This window comes from Miniopterus schreibersii, assembly GCF_964146895.1.
Source record: "Miniopterus schreibersii genome assembly, chromosome: 2".
Classification (NCBI taxonomy): domain Eukaryota; kingdom Metazoa; phylum Chordata; class Mammalia; order Chiroptera; family Miniopteridae; genus Miniopterus; species Miniopterus schreibersii.
Window position 1 is genome coordinate 155,973,830 of NC_138102.1, and position 14,547 is coordinate 155,988,376.

A 14,547-nucleotide genomic window follows, 5' to 3' on the forward strand; every position below is an offset into this window, starting at 1 on the left:
ATTAGATGTGAGCAGTGAGTCGCGTGAAGAGGTCAAGAGTGTCTACCATGTTTTTGGCTTTAAGGTCAGGCAATCTTGATAAACTTGCCATCTCGTTCATGTAGCTGGAAGAGAGATGAATATCAGGCTACCCAAGTTGCCAGTCCTGCTAGGTCTCCTTTCCCAACTGAAGGGCTGAGGCCAAAGAAGAACGAAGGGAGTCTACAGGGCAAGGGTGAGGGAGATGTTCACTTTTGCAGGACATACACTTCTATACCCTAGAGCTTATGAGCCATTTTAATGAGTTGCTATCTCTTTCAAACTACTTCAGAGCAGAGAAAATCAGTTCCAACGAGTTATGTCCAAATTTCCCCCTAAAAGACCACAGGGCAATGACCACACAGCTGGGGTTAGGGTGAGGGCTGGGGGCTGCAATGGAGGAAGGGCCTCTTACTAGAGGCTACAGAGGATATGGGGCACCAAGGAAGCAAACCAACTTACAGCCCCAGGGGCAGAGTTTACATTCAGATACCGAGAGAAGGTCCAAACACCAAGCCACGAGAAGAGATTATCACAATGTGTGTCACGCCAGCTGGCAGAACTGGAGACCAAGCAGATCAAGAGGATATAAAATGAAGTTGTATATGCCCAGAGGGGTAAGTGTTAAAGGGACATTCCCACCAACATCAGAGATTTAAGGCAAATTGGGGGAGGGTAATGATGGTCTAGGCAGCCTGTGGGAGCAGGGCCGGCAGCATTTTTTTGGCCCACCTTTCCATGCAGGGATGTTTTGATTACAGCAGGACTACGCTTACCCAGAGACTGAGGTCACTGCACTTTCTGGGATAATTTCTAAAGTGCATCACTACAGAAGCATTGCTGTGAGTGTATCTCAAATGCACCGAAGAAGCAGCATCTGAGTACTGCCTTTGGAACATGAAATGGCTTTAGGATAACTACTCAGCTTTCTTAGTGATCTCTCCCCTTTGAGAGATTATGATCCGTTCAACTGCAAGGTCGTCGAAGATAAGGTTCGACACTGAATCCCTAATGCCCGTCACAGTACACGGCATCTATAAGCGCAGGAAATATTCATTTAATGGGCGAGGACTGCATAGCAGATTCCAAGACATTGGGCAGTTTTGTCCAGTGGGCTAACCACAACCTTTATCCCGTGTGTCCATCTGTAGAAAGCCACATTCAGAGTTCCAACTCAGATGTCAGGAACACCACTCCACAACTCCAGTGGGGGCAAGAATGCCCCCTGCCACCCTCTTCCTCATCTCTAAGCAGCTTCTGGCCATGGCTCCCATCACCTGGAGGGGCTTTATCAAGGGAGGTGAAAGGTGTCAGGGGCTGAGGCGAAGGTGGCTGTTAGGGCCCTAGACTCCTGCGGGTGACAGCACCCAGCAGCACACCTCGCGCCTTAGGTGCCCTATTGCCTGGCTTTGCTGTTTACTACACGGCAAAGACAAGTTACCTAAAGTTTCTAAGCCTGAGTTTGTCCACCTACAAAGTGAAGTTAATGGTGCCTTGTTCAAAGAATTAAGGGGACTAAATAATGCTTCTAAGACACCTGCCTGAATACCTGTCCACACTGAAGTGCTCCAAAGATGCTTTCTCTTCCAGAGCTCACCTCTCCGTCCCAGCCTTAGGGACAGGCCCCTCTGCTCCCCTGCTCCTGCACTCACCGACCTCTTCTCTCCTCCTTCATCTACCCCAGAACCCAACTCAATCGCAAAGCTCTTCTCCGAATCCTAGGCTCCGAACTGTAGGCTCATCGGTGTGGCCTGCGATAGAGGAAGAGGAAAGTCCTAGCTGGGTTCAGGTGGGAACTATCAGGGAGCACGTTTCTGCTGGGAGTTGCTCTCTTCAACTCAAATGCCCCAGCAGAAGGCACAGCTACAGACACAGAACAAACAGAGGACAGATGCCGCCACATAAAAAGGGGGACGATCATTTTCCAGAAAACATGCAGTTGCAATTTGCATTCTACAGGAACAAGAGCAAACCCTGTTAAATTCCCTCCCTAAGCAGATTTCTGCAATTATTAGAACTTAAAAATACAGATGTTAAAAAGCATGTGCTTAAGGAGTTAGTTAAGTTTGTGCAATTGCAGATGGAAAGACTGAAATTTTTCTGAAATTGGTATTAAATAGCCTCATACAATAAAGGGACACTGCCAACACATATGGCATAGTAGAGAAAAAAGAGCTGGGATGAAAAAAAGAAGAGAACCTGAACAAGCCGTTTCCTTTCATCGGACCACCACTGAGAGGGCTCGTGCCAACCCAGTATCTGTTCTCTGGTCCCTCTTTACTGAAAGAACCCTTACATTGTTGAGGGAGCCTCAACTAGAAAACTCTATTTTTAGCCCCCTTGTAATAGGGATTGGAGACGAGACGTGACCAGAAGTCTTTGGGTGGGACTTATAAGAAAAGTTCTTTATAGGAGACTTGCTCAGCTAGTAGTCACCCTATTATCCTTCTCTGCAGGAGCTCCAGCAGCCATCCTCTGGCCATGAGGCAATCTTGAGGCCAGATGGAAGCTGGTGGAGAGTGGAGCAAAAAAACCCAGTAAGTGTGGAGCAAAAAAACCCAGTAAGTGTGAGACACTGACAGAACTATTATTACTTCACATTACCGCTGGACTCCTTTCCTTCAGACTTTTTAATGTGACCACAAAAAAATTCTTAGGAAGTTTAAGCTGCTGTTACTTTGACTCAAATGCAGTACTTAAGTGATACTTATACCTAACCTAGATTTCCATCAGTTTCCTTTGTGAAAGAGCATCATAATATCAGAACCATATTACCTTTCTTGCTAATTATATATGAATAGAATTTATACCAGTAGTTCTGAGTGTAGGTTAAATCTTCCATAACTAGTCTTTTATGCTGCTTTTTTAAATTACCAGACTCTGTTATGCATAGCTCTCTGCACTGGGTGGATACCATCTGAAAATTAATTCAAGGACCATGCCCATAATGAGTAGGCGAGATAAGAGGCTGTTTAGCACATCTTATTCCTATTTGTGTTTTACAATACATAAATATGTATCTCTTGAAGACTTTCTAAGGATCTTCATCTGCAGTAATAAGGAAACACGGGAGTTAAGAGACCTCTTCTTTATGCGGACTCTCTGGATCCCACTATCCAGCTGGTACAGGAGAATTCAGAGAAAGGTAGGAGCCACTTTGTGGAAATTCTTATGGATTTGTCATCTGCGCCTCACTCTACTTTTCCAGTCTCTTTTTGGATCACCCTCAATCAGCATGAGAAGCACACGGGCACCAGAAGGGATCAGGCAGATACTTTGGGAGAGAGGATCCAGGGTGATCCCCCTGTAGTGGGCTCAGGCTTAGCTCTCTCTTGTCTTTTGTATATAAAAACTCCAGGAGCTTTGAGCATATGGTAAATTCAGGACCATCCAAGTGAGTGTGATAGTCACATAAATACAAAAACACAATGATTTCAGCAGTGAAATTCATTTCCTATACTTAATTGTACCTGTTGCTTGGTGCTATGCAAACACTAAGTGTATAAACTTCTTGAGCAGTGTTACATAAATGTAAAATGTGATTTATGTATATGTTTACAACCACAAAGATACATCAATTGGTAGTCTACAGAAAGACTTAGGTTCTTTTACAAATTAAACAAGGACACTTATACTGTTCCTGGTAATTGTCTGAGTATGTAACTGGAAAACCCAACCTTCTGTTCTAGGATCTTAAATCTTGTATCTTCAGCAAATAGCATTATCAATATTTTAAAGTCATATTTGGCTTCTGGTGAGTAGCAGTGGGTTTTCCCTGCCTCCTGAGATACTTCTACGAGGTGGCCTTCTTTCAGTGGTGTGCACTACAACACTAAACTTCCTCCCCCAGAAGCAGTGTGCGTGCCCAGAGAAGGGGTTCCGTGGGAACCTTTCACACATCCCTGATCTTATCATCCCACTCTGTCCAGCCCCCACCCCACACCCCACCTTGATTTTAGCATCAACTCTAATTTTTTTTTCTTTTAGATTTTTATAAACTCTGCTTAATGGGGTACATTCCCCTTTTTGGTGAAAATGATGTAGACTGACGGTAAATTCTTGTCCAGCACACCAAAAAGAGGTGATTAAGAAAGTATCTGCCCATCTGACGGGGCATTTTCACAGCAGTAGAGGCAGGAGGCTCCACACCCCTGGGCAGATCTGGGGCCTTTAAGGCCATTAGAGTTGCACAGTTAGTTTCAATCAGATCCAGGGTCCCAAAACACCTTAGTCACCTCACCCCCTAGAACCCTAAAGAGGCAGAAAACCTCTCTTCTCTGTGGAAACTTTAACCCTCTCAGGGGAGTTCTGTTTCTGTTGGAAATCCAAGACTTTGCAAGCAAACATGATAAGGCTTTCCAAAGTCACCAGGTGAATATAATGAGTGTAGGGCTTAGGCTACTCAGGTGGGTTGAGGGGAGGGAGGTGGGAACTGGGATAAGTGCTCCCTTTCATTAGAGTCTCTATAGGTAATGATTTCCCTACTTAACCAAAGAAAAGCAATGGAAGCTGCTTCTCCCTCACCTATTAAGAGGGGAAAGATGGGTATCTTTAATTGAAAGCAAGGCATCACAAAATTCTTTAATTATAGGCTCAAAGGGGCTTTGAGCTCATCTTGTATCTCCTTGGCTTTCAGCAGGATGGCATTAAACCTTCCTAAAAAGATAAGACTCAACCTATTTTTAAACATACCCAAAGAGGGTATTCTGTCATGTTCTTTTGTGAGACCAGGAAACTTTTTTTCTCGTTTTAACCTCACCACAGGTGAACTTTTCCTGTTACTCACCTGAGCCTTCACGTTAGAGTGTGGCTTGGTTTGCTCAGCGGAAATGGTGACCGGCTGGTCACCATTAGCCTTTCCTAAACTGTACTTCCACCTGTTCCTCTATATGAAATTATAACAATTAATTAGGATATTTGGGTTTAAATCAATACATTTGAGCTACTTGCCGACTGACTCATTCACTGACAAAAGACTGTCATTCTTTTTCACACACACACACACGCACACACACACACACACACAAACACACTGCAACATAGGTGCATATTCACACTCTGGTAAATTTAAAAAAACGCCCCTTAAACAGCTGGTTGACACTGAGACCTTGGCCTTCACTGTTCACAACAAGAGGTCAGAGTTAAGGGCACAGACTCTGGAGTCCACTGTCAGTACTTAAATCATAGCTCTTGGACCTTGGACACATTTTGTAATTTCCCTGTAAATCTATTTTCTCATCTGTAGAATGAAGACAATAATAGTATCTACCTTACAGGGTTGCGGAAAGGATTAATGAGTTAATACATAAAGAGCCTTTAGAACGGCGTCTGGGGCTCCAACTGTAAAGGCTCTGTAGTTGTGAGCGATTGTTATGCCCTCCTTGAAGCAAAGGACGTGTGCAGGCATTAAACTATGCCCCATACTCCCAAAGGCATGAGTCTGAGAAAGAAAACGGTGGTGGGTACGCAGGGAGTCATCAAGGTGCATAGGTTGAAAAAACAGAAAGTACCTAAGAGGGAGAGCAAAACTACAGGCACAGAGGAACAGCAGACATTCACATGGAGGGGAAACAACCGGAGGAGAAAAACGTCAGGGGAAAGAAAAGAAAATAAAAAAGGGAGCCGAGAGTAAAAAGATGGACGCAAGACAGAAAGAAAAGAAGGACCGAGAATTACAAAATTATCAAAGACTCCACTTAAATTAGAAAAGACTCCATTTATAGCTTGAGCTGCCTATCCGGGAAAGGAGTGCAAGAGCAAACAGAAACGGCTACACAAAGTAGAGAAACTTAGGACAGAAGTGATGGGGGGAGAGGAGAGAGAAATGGCAACAAAAAGTTTCATGTGCAGCAGACAGGCCTCTGTGTTTTTAAATTGTGGGAAGTTTACAGCAAGAGTTAACACTTCCATATTCCACGAGGCTTCTTTCTCGCTCTTATTTTAACTTGCTTCAGAGCCTGCCCCAGACAGTCCCTAAGGTTTGCCCGGCTCAGAGGGCCGCCTTCTGTCCTGTGCTCCACCGACAGGGACCGGACGCCGCGATCCAGGCTCCCCGAGTTTTCACTAAATACTCCAGCCACCCTGTGAAAACCTAGCTCCGGAGAAAACGTTTACACCCTCTTCCTTCTCCAAACATTTAGAAACCTCTAAGGGAAGCTGGTATTTTAAATTGTCAATTATTCATGTTAACGGCATTCCCTCCACCCCCAGCACTCGGGCTTCTTTTGGTCAGTTTAGAATAAAAGGGCAAAATGATGCAGTACTGCTGGGATACGCCGCCTTTAGGGCTCCACACTGTCCTCCCCACCAAAAGGAATTCATCTCCCAACCCCCTGGAAACAAGAGAAAGGCTGCATTGAGGTTTAAAACAAAATCAGTTTTTTGAAAATACTTTTTGTTTTAAGTATTATTAAATCGTCTGTTTGGTGCAAAATAAGTCCTCCTATTGGAGGAAGTCGTGTGACCTTAAAAGGCCCTCTAAAGACACGAAGTGGACCGGCCGCGAGCGTCTCCTCACGCGGGGCTGAGCGGGGCCGCCGCCGAGTCACGAAGCCAGACGGGCGCGCGCCTCCGCCCGGACTCGGGAGACTGCGGCAGCGCGCACCGCGGCCGCGGCCCCGCGGCTCCTGCAGGCCGGGGAGACGCGACTCCCACAGACACGTGACCTCCCCGCCGCCGCTTCCCGCGACCCAGATCTGTCCCCGGAACCCGCGCCCGGCGGGGCGGGCCGAGGGACACGTAGCGGCGGCTCCAGCCCTGCCGCGCCCCGGTGCGTGTGCCTTGGGCGTACTTCTCCTCTGGGTTCACGTGCCACTGGCAATAATGACCGTCTCGGGGGATCACCTGAGAAAATGTAAGATCTTCCTCTTGGTACAGGAAGGAAAGACCTTTGGTTTCGTATCTGCCCGTATACATCTCCATCCCACTCCCAGCAGACCCGAGTAGCGGCTGCGGGGCCGACGACCCCGGACTCCCGCAGGATACTCTTGCCCTTGGCCTCCAAGGCCCTTTGCCGCTGGCCGCGCGTCGGCGCGCATCTCCCCGCACCTCCCGGTAACTCTCACCAGCGGTGAGTCATGTTCCCGGGATGGCTCTGGAGGGAAGGTAAGCCCGACTCCCGCTGGCCAGCGCTTCCCCTCGGCTGTCGCCGGGGCTGCGGGGGGGCGAGCGCGCCCGCGCGCGCGCGCACCGTGTTCCCCGCGCAGTGATGTGGCAGCAGCGGCAGGTCCGATCACGTTGCTGGCCCTGTGCTGGTACCCGTTTGAGACAGGATTAGGAGGGCGGCTTGGAGGTGCCAGCGGTAGTAAACGTGGGCTCTGCACACTCCCGGCGTCCCTTATCGCACGAGGGGGGAGGGGAGAGGAAGCCCGCAGCGCCACCCGGGGCGCCGAGGGGCGGCGAGCGTGGCTGGCGAGCGAAAATGCTGCATTGCTTTTCCGAGGCAGCCCCTCTCGCGCCACGCTCTCCTCTCCCCCCGCCCCCCGCCGCCGCCGCGTTCCTCCGGGAGCACCCGAGTCCCCAAACATCGTCATCTGCTGCTGTGATTAGTGGCACCGCAATTCCGGCTGCTGGGGGAAGTTTGGGTGGCCCAGGGACACTGTGTCGCCAAAAGACACTTGGATTGCGACATTCTGACCCAGTGACATTTTCATTTATATTAAGTCTTTCTGGGAGAGGATTTCAAGTTGTCCCTTTTCGGGGCAACCTCCAACCAAGGCCAAGGGGCCCCCCAGGCCACTGAACGGTGTGCAAACAAGTCTCCAAATTTCCCTTCGGGACTGAAGTTTACCCACCGCAAATTCTCTTTCTCTTTTCCTTTCTCTGGTCCAAACCAACAGCACAGTCGGTGGAAAAGCAAAAAGAGCCACGTTCACGTTCCTGCACCGTAATGACGGATGGACTGAGGGAGTCACATTTCCGAGCCGAGGAAGCCCTGGCAGCCCCGCACCCCCGGCACCCCTCTCCCTCCCCCAGCTGACTGCAACGCCTTTGGGAAGACGAATAGCTTGGCTGAAGTTGTTTTTCCTTTCCGGTGGCCCTGATCAGGTGTCCCCGCCCCCTCCCGCCGCTCGCTTTCCCTCGCTGCTTCTCCAGACGCCCCCTCCCGGCCCGGCCCCTCCTCCCCCGCCCCCCTCCGGGCTGGACCGCGGATGGTACGTTCCGCACGTGAGCTGGGTGCTGGTCTGGCCGGCGACGCGCGTGCCCTGTGGCCAAACACTGCCCAGAGTGAGAGCAAACTACCAGCGCTGTGGGGCCGGCGCGAGTGTGGGTGCGTGTGTATGCGTCTGTGTGCGAGAGAGCGAGCGCGGTGGCAGGGGGGCCAACTGCTTCACACTTTCAACACTGCACTGAAGAGGGAGAGAGAGACTGGAGACGCACAGATTCCCCCCAAGATCTCCCAGAGCTACCGTCCCACAGATTATAGAACAGGACCCCAAAAATCGAAACAGAGGAAAACGGACAGCGGTTGAACATGGACGAAGGAATTCCACATTTGCAAGAGAGACAGTTACTGGAACATAGAGATTTTATGGGGTAAGGTGCACGCACCCTTGCGAGTATCTGTCTGGGCTTCAGTTTGATTTTTTTTTTTTTTTTTTCTTTTCAAGAAAGTGGTATGGAGCGGACGAGGGCAGAGCCCCTCCCGAATGGGTGGCTGATGCTGATTTCTGTTTTGCAGACTGGACTATTCCTCTTTGTATATGTGTAAACCCAAAAGGAGCATGAAGCGAGACGATAGCAAGGTAAGAGTAAGTTTCCGATGTTCCCTGTAACCTGCCTGGATAATTAGGGCCATTGATTTCACAGCGAAGCTCTGCCCGCAAATATATTCCAGCCCTTGAGCTTCCCCAACTGTGATTTTTAAGTGGTTTGCTGCATACTCTCAGGGGGAGATTAAACATCATACCTGAATTTAAATTTCATTTCAGAACAGCCCAGAGGAAAGAGGTTTTCTTGCGCATAGTTTATCATATAGTCTTGTGTTTTGGGTGGTGGGGGATAGTGTTATGTTATATCCAGTAAATGAATGTTTATCTTATTGTTTTCTCTCTTCCATGACTCTCACAAATTAAGGATACCTATAAATTACCGCATAGATTAATAGAAAAGAAAAGAAGAGACCGAATTAATGAATGCATTGCTCAGCTGAAAGATTTACTGCCTGAACATCTGAAGTTGACAGTAAGATGCACATTTTCCTTCTTTGCTGCTCTCCAAGGGCTTGTTAATAGGCTGGTACTACTCCCGGAGATATAAGAATGAATGTAAATATCAGATGCCTTACAAGTTGTGCTATAGTGTAGAGTTTCCCACAAACTCAGGAGTAGGTGCTCACAACTAAAGGGAAAGAATCATTTATAACCTGTCTTGTGGAAAGCTCAAGAAGTATAGGAATAGTGTGTGCGTAACGTGCTGTGCTGAATGGACAGCCAATCAAGCCAAATGTGTGTTTTTAAGTAACCAAGTGCCCCATTCTCTTTTGCACCAATGCAGACTCTGGGGCATCTGGAGAAAGCAGTAGTCTTGGAATTAACTTTGAAACACTTAAAAGCTTTAACAGCCTTAACCGAGCAGCAGCATCAGAAGATAATTGCTTTACAGAATGGTAAGTCAGGTCAGGGAGGCCAGTCCACCCTGATGAAGCCGGGCGGCCCACAGCGGAGCAGTGTTAGGACTCCTTCCCCACCCCCACCTCCTTCCGTGGGCCCACGGACTCACTCTCATTTGTGAAATTGCTTAGACTTTCCCTTCATTGGAAAGTGCCCATTTCCTGAAGCATCCTAGAGGCTTTCAGCAGAACTCAGAGGAATCAGATTTTTTTTTTTAAGTGGCGGTTGCACCCTCTCCACTTTGGTTTTCAGTTGGGAGTAGAGCGCCCCCCTGCTTCCCCCCCCCGCACCCCCCCCACCCCCAACCGGTGATTGTATCACTGGAATACAGAGGAAAAGCCGAGATCACTTTAGTCAGTGCAGGGCCCACGTGACAAGCAGATGTTTAAAAGTCGGTGTTTTTTCTTCTTGCCTCCATTCCTCCGTCCCCCACCCCACCCCCTCCTCGTCCTAGGGGAGCGATCTCTGAAATCGCCCATTCAGTCCGACTTGGATGCGTTCCACTCGGGATTTCAAACATGCGCCAAAGAAGTCTTGCAATACCTCTCCCGGTTTGAGAGCTGGACGCCCAGGGAGCCGCGGTGTGTCCAGCTGATCAACCACTTGCACGCCGTGGCCACCCAGTTCTTGCCCACCCCCCAGCTGTTGACTCAACAGGTCCCTCTGAGCAAAGGCACCGGTGCGTCCTCGGCCGCCGCCCCCGCCGGGGCCAAGGCCGCCCCCTGCCTGGAGCGCGCGGCGCAGAAGCTGGAGCCCCTTGCCCACTGCGTGCCGGTCATCCAGCGGACTCAGCCTAGCGCCGAGCTCGCGGCCGAGAACGACACGGACACCGACAGCGGCTACGGCGGCGAGGCCGAGGCTCGGCCGGACCGCGAGAAGGGCAAAGGCCCGGGGGCGAGCCGCGTCACCATCAAGCAGGAGCCCCCCGGGGAGGACTCGCCGGCGCCCAAGAGGCTGCGGCTGGATTCGGCGGGCGGCGCGGCGGCCGCCGCGGCCGCGCTCCTGGGGCCCGACCCCGCGGCCGCGGCCGCGCTCCTGAGACCCGACGCCGCCCTGCTCAGCTCGCTGGTGGCGTTCGGCGGAGGCGGGGGCGCGCCCTTCGCGCAGCCCGCGGCCGCCGCGGCCCCCTTCTGCCTGCCGTTCTACTTTCTCTCGCCCTCGGCGGCCGCCGCCTACATGCAGCCCTTCCTGGACAAGAGCGGCCTGGAGAAGTACCTGTATCCGGCGGCGGCCGCCGCCCCGTTCCCACTGCTGTACCCCGGCATCCATGGCCCTGCCGCCGCCGCCGCCGCCGCTGCCGCCGCCGCCGCCGCCGCCGCCTTCCCCTGCCTGTCCTCGGTGTTGTCGCCCCCTCCGGAGAAGGCAGGCGCCGCCGCCGCGACCCTCCTGCCACACGAGGTGGCGCCCCCTGGGGCGTTGCACCCCCCGCACCCGCACGGCCGCACCCACCTGCCCTTCCCGGGCCCCCGAGAGCACGGGAACCCGGAGAGCTCTGCTCAGGAAGATCCCTCGCAGCCAGGAAAGAAATCCCCCTGAATCTGCGCTCCTTTCCTAGAAAGGACGAAGGTTCACGCGGAATAATATAAGTTAAAACACCCTCAAGGGGAGAAGCGTGATAGATGCACGCCAGGCTTTAAAACAAACAGGTGTTTTGTGTACATTTGGAGTTCCCGTTTTGCTCATCTTGCACCACCCCACCCTCCACACACTAACATCTCTTTCTTCCCCACCAGCTGTAAAAGAACCTCTGCCTAGATCCTGATTCTTTTTTTCTTTTTCTTTTTCCTAAAGAACTCCCCCAAATAAGTTTTGCCTTCCTTTTAGGCGTGTTCCATTATCTTTTAAAATATAGAACCTGATTCTAGGAAGTAAGAAGGGTCTGCTCTGTGGTGAGCCAATTGAACCAGCCTGGGGGGAAGGCGGCCAAGGAGTTGACATTGAACCACAGAGTTGTCTGTCAGTGACTCAAAGCTGTCCTGCCTGCTTCAGGAGGCTTTCCGCAAACAGAATGCTCTTCAGTATTTTGCAATGTTTAGCTTTTTAAAAGATATTTTTTCAAAGAGGATGCAGTTGCTCACGTCGCAACCTATTCTGAAGTGGTTTGAATGGTATCCCTTAGGAACTTGCACTTGTTTAAAGAGACACGGAGTTGGGCCATTGTCAGAACTTAAGTCAGGGAAGTAGATGGGTGAGGAAGGCCAGAATCATTCTTAGTACATTTGCTGGCACTTTTAAGAAATTGACCATTAATCAATTGACTCATCTTAATTATATATATACATACATATAGAGAAGAGCATCTATCCCCACCCTGCCATTATTTAATCCATCCTGTTCTAAGTTTTTATAATCTTGCTGTAAAAAAGGAAAAATGTGCACTGAACTTAAAAACACAGAAACAGAAAAGTCCAAACTGCTTTGTCCTATATTCTGTTATATTACGGAAGTGGAGGAAAGCGTTAAACTAGTCAGTTTTTATTGGAAATGCTGTAAAGATTGGAATAAAGCCCTGTGAGGCCTTCCTATCTCCAAGTCTATGTATTTTCTGGAGACCAAACCAGATACCAGATAATCACAAAGAAAGCTTTTTTAATAAGGCTTAAACCAAGACCTTGTCTAGATATTTTTAGTTTGTTGCCAAGGTAGCACTGTGAGAAATCTCACTTGAATGTTATGTAAGGGGTGAGACACAACAGTCTGACTATGAGTGAAGAAAATATCTGGGTCTTTTAGTGAGTTTGGTGCATTTGCTGCTGCTGTTGCTACTGTTTGCCTCAAACGCTGTGTTTAAACAACGTTAAACTCTTAGCCTACAAGGTGGCTCTTATGTACATAGTTGTTAATACATTCAATTAATGATGTCTGACATGCTATTTTTGTAGGGAGAAAATATGTGCTAATGATATTTTGAGTTAAAATACCTTTTGGGGAGGATTTGCTGAAAAGTTGCACTTTTGTTACAATGCTTATGCTTGGTACAAGCTTATGCTGTCTTAAATTATTTTAAAAAATAAATACTGTCTGCAAGAAACCAGCTGGTTTAGAAAAGTTTAGTATGTGAAGATAAACTAGAAGTTATCTTTATATTCTAGTATTTTCAGCACTCCATAAATTCTATTACGTAAATATTGCCACACTATTTTGTGATCTTAAAATTCTTACCAAGGAATAAAAAGTTTAATATGCAATATGAGATTGTCTAATAATTAAAAAGACATAATAGATGCTTGATTAATTTTAAGATGTCTATGAATATAGGGATGAAAGTCATCCAAGTTCTCAAATATACAACTTTGTCATTGGCATGATATTACACGTTTCCAATCTCTTGCAAGCCTACAGGCACTGGCTGTGTTTACCTGCTTGTTCCCAATGTATCTTAATGAAAAGTGCAAAAGAAACAACTACCAATCACTTGTGTGGTTTGTTTATGTTAGACCCAACTTGCTGATGTTTTATGATTGATGAATTTTTCACTTTTCATCTTTGGCACCAGATAGCCTCTGCTGTAAGACCTAGTGTGTTTCTTTTTCACTGGGTCCGGTATAAATATGCTACCACTTAGGGGTGCTACATTTCTCAGTATATTTGAGCTCCTTAACCTTTATAAAAGAATTCTCTTGTGGGTTGTCATCATGAAATTCAAAAGAACAGAAATAATTTCTAGATTTTTCTCAAACTTATAATCACATGGTTATAGTGATTTGATAACAAACTGTGTGAAGGATTGTCAATTTTTAGTTTCAATAATGTTCTTTACAAACCCCTTATTTTTGAAAGGTCTTGAAATAATAGTCAAAATTTATGAGATGTAGAAAAAGTGCTCCCTCTGCTGACTTTATGGCAACAGAACTGCAAGTCATAGAAAGTGGAGCCAGAAGGAACCTCAGAGATTGGTTTGTCCAGCCCCCTCCTGCATTTTATAATACAAGGGAAATGAAGCCAGCAATATCAAGTATCTCCCCAAGGTCACACCTACCTAGAGCCAGCATTAGAGGCCAGATGTATTGTATCCCCCAGTCAGTGAACTACTACCCACTGCTCGTGCATCTTGAACCAAGTAAACTGAATTTGGGCAGTATTCATGAAATGTCATGAATAAACTACAGGAACAAAGGAAATAAAAATTAATATTAGAAATCAAGGGTGACACTTTAAACAATAAAGGTAAATTTTTTAAAAAAGGAAGAAGTCAAGGATAATAAAATGTCGTAGCGTGTGTATAATTTTGGTATAATAAAAAAACCTCAGGGTTGGACCAGATTTTATAGGTTAGTTCAGTCCAAATGTATATATACTTATATTTAATAAGATAAAGTTAGGACAGAATTGCAAAATTATATTGTACCTAGAAAATATTATTTTGGTCATTGATTTCTTTTAGTAGATTAAAAGACTGGAGTCATCATAATTTGCCAAGGAGGGTTCTATACCTGCTGTGGTGAAATTTTAGTCAAAATTCTTTATAGTTTATGTGATTTTTCAATTTAAGACAAATATGAATCTTGAGTCAATAATGCTTTTTACATATAGTATTATACCAATCAATTTTACATATATATATTTCTCAGCAAGCTTTATGTTGAATTAATAAATGGCCTTTTCCCCCAGGAGAGGTAAGCATATTTTTAGACCACTAGAAACTACAATTTAATAGCTATTTAAAGTATAGCTGGAGTTTTAATTCCTATCATTGTGAAAACTACTTTTCATTTAGTTCTCTGTTGCTGGCAATACAGGCCATAATTTTGATTATTGCCCATGACCTCAGATTTGTTCAAATGTATGTAACATAAGCCTCAGCTTGTTTCTGTTTATGTCACAGGTCAATTCTGAACCTCTTGGGAGGTGACTGGCAATTGAGGTTCTAGGAAGACATGGGTGGGCAAACAGACTAAGGCCTTTTACTTTAGACAGA

At 47.4% G+C, this 14,547-nt stretch overlaps 1 protein-coding gene across 1 annotated transcript; it reads left to right on the forward strand.

The window, feature by feature from the left end:
• The first annotated feature begins 6,730 nt into the window (after window positions 1-6,730).
• BHLHE41 (basic helix-loop-helix family member e41) lies at window positions 6,731-13,032 on the forward strand. Its single transcript, XM_081129596.1, has 7 exons — window positions 6,731-6,871; window positions 6,954-7,122; window positions 7,857-8,553; window positions 8,699-8,762; window positions 9,094-9,201; window positions 9,514-9,625; window positions 10,084-13,032. The coding sequence occupies exons 3-7, from the start codon at window positions 8,492-8,494 to the stop codon at window positions 11,163-11,165; spliced, it is 1,428 nt and encodes a 475-aa protein (XP_080985722.1). The 5' UTR covers window positions 6,731-6,871; window positions 6,954-7,122; window positions 7,857-8,491; the 3' UTR covers window positions 11,166-13,032.
• Window positions 13,033-14,547: the final 1,515 nt, after the last annotated feature.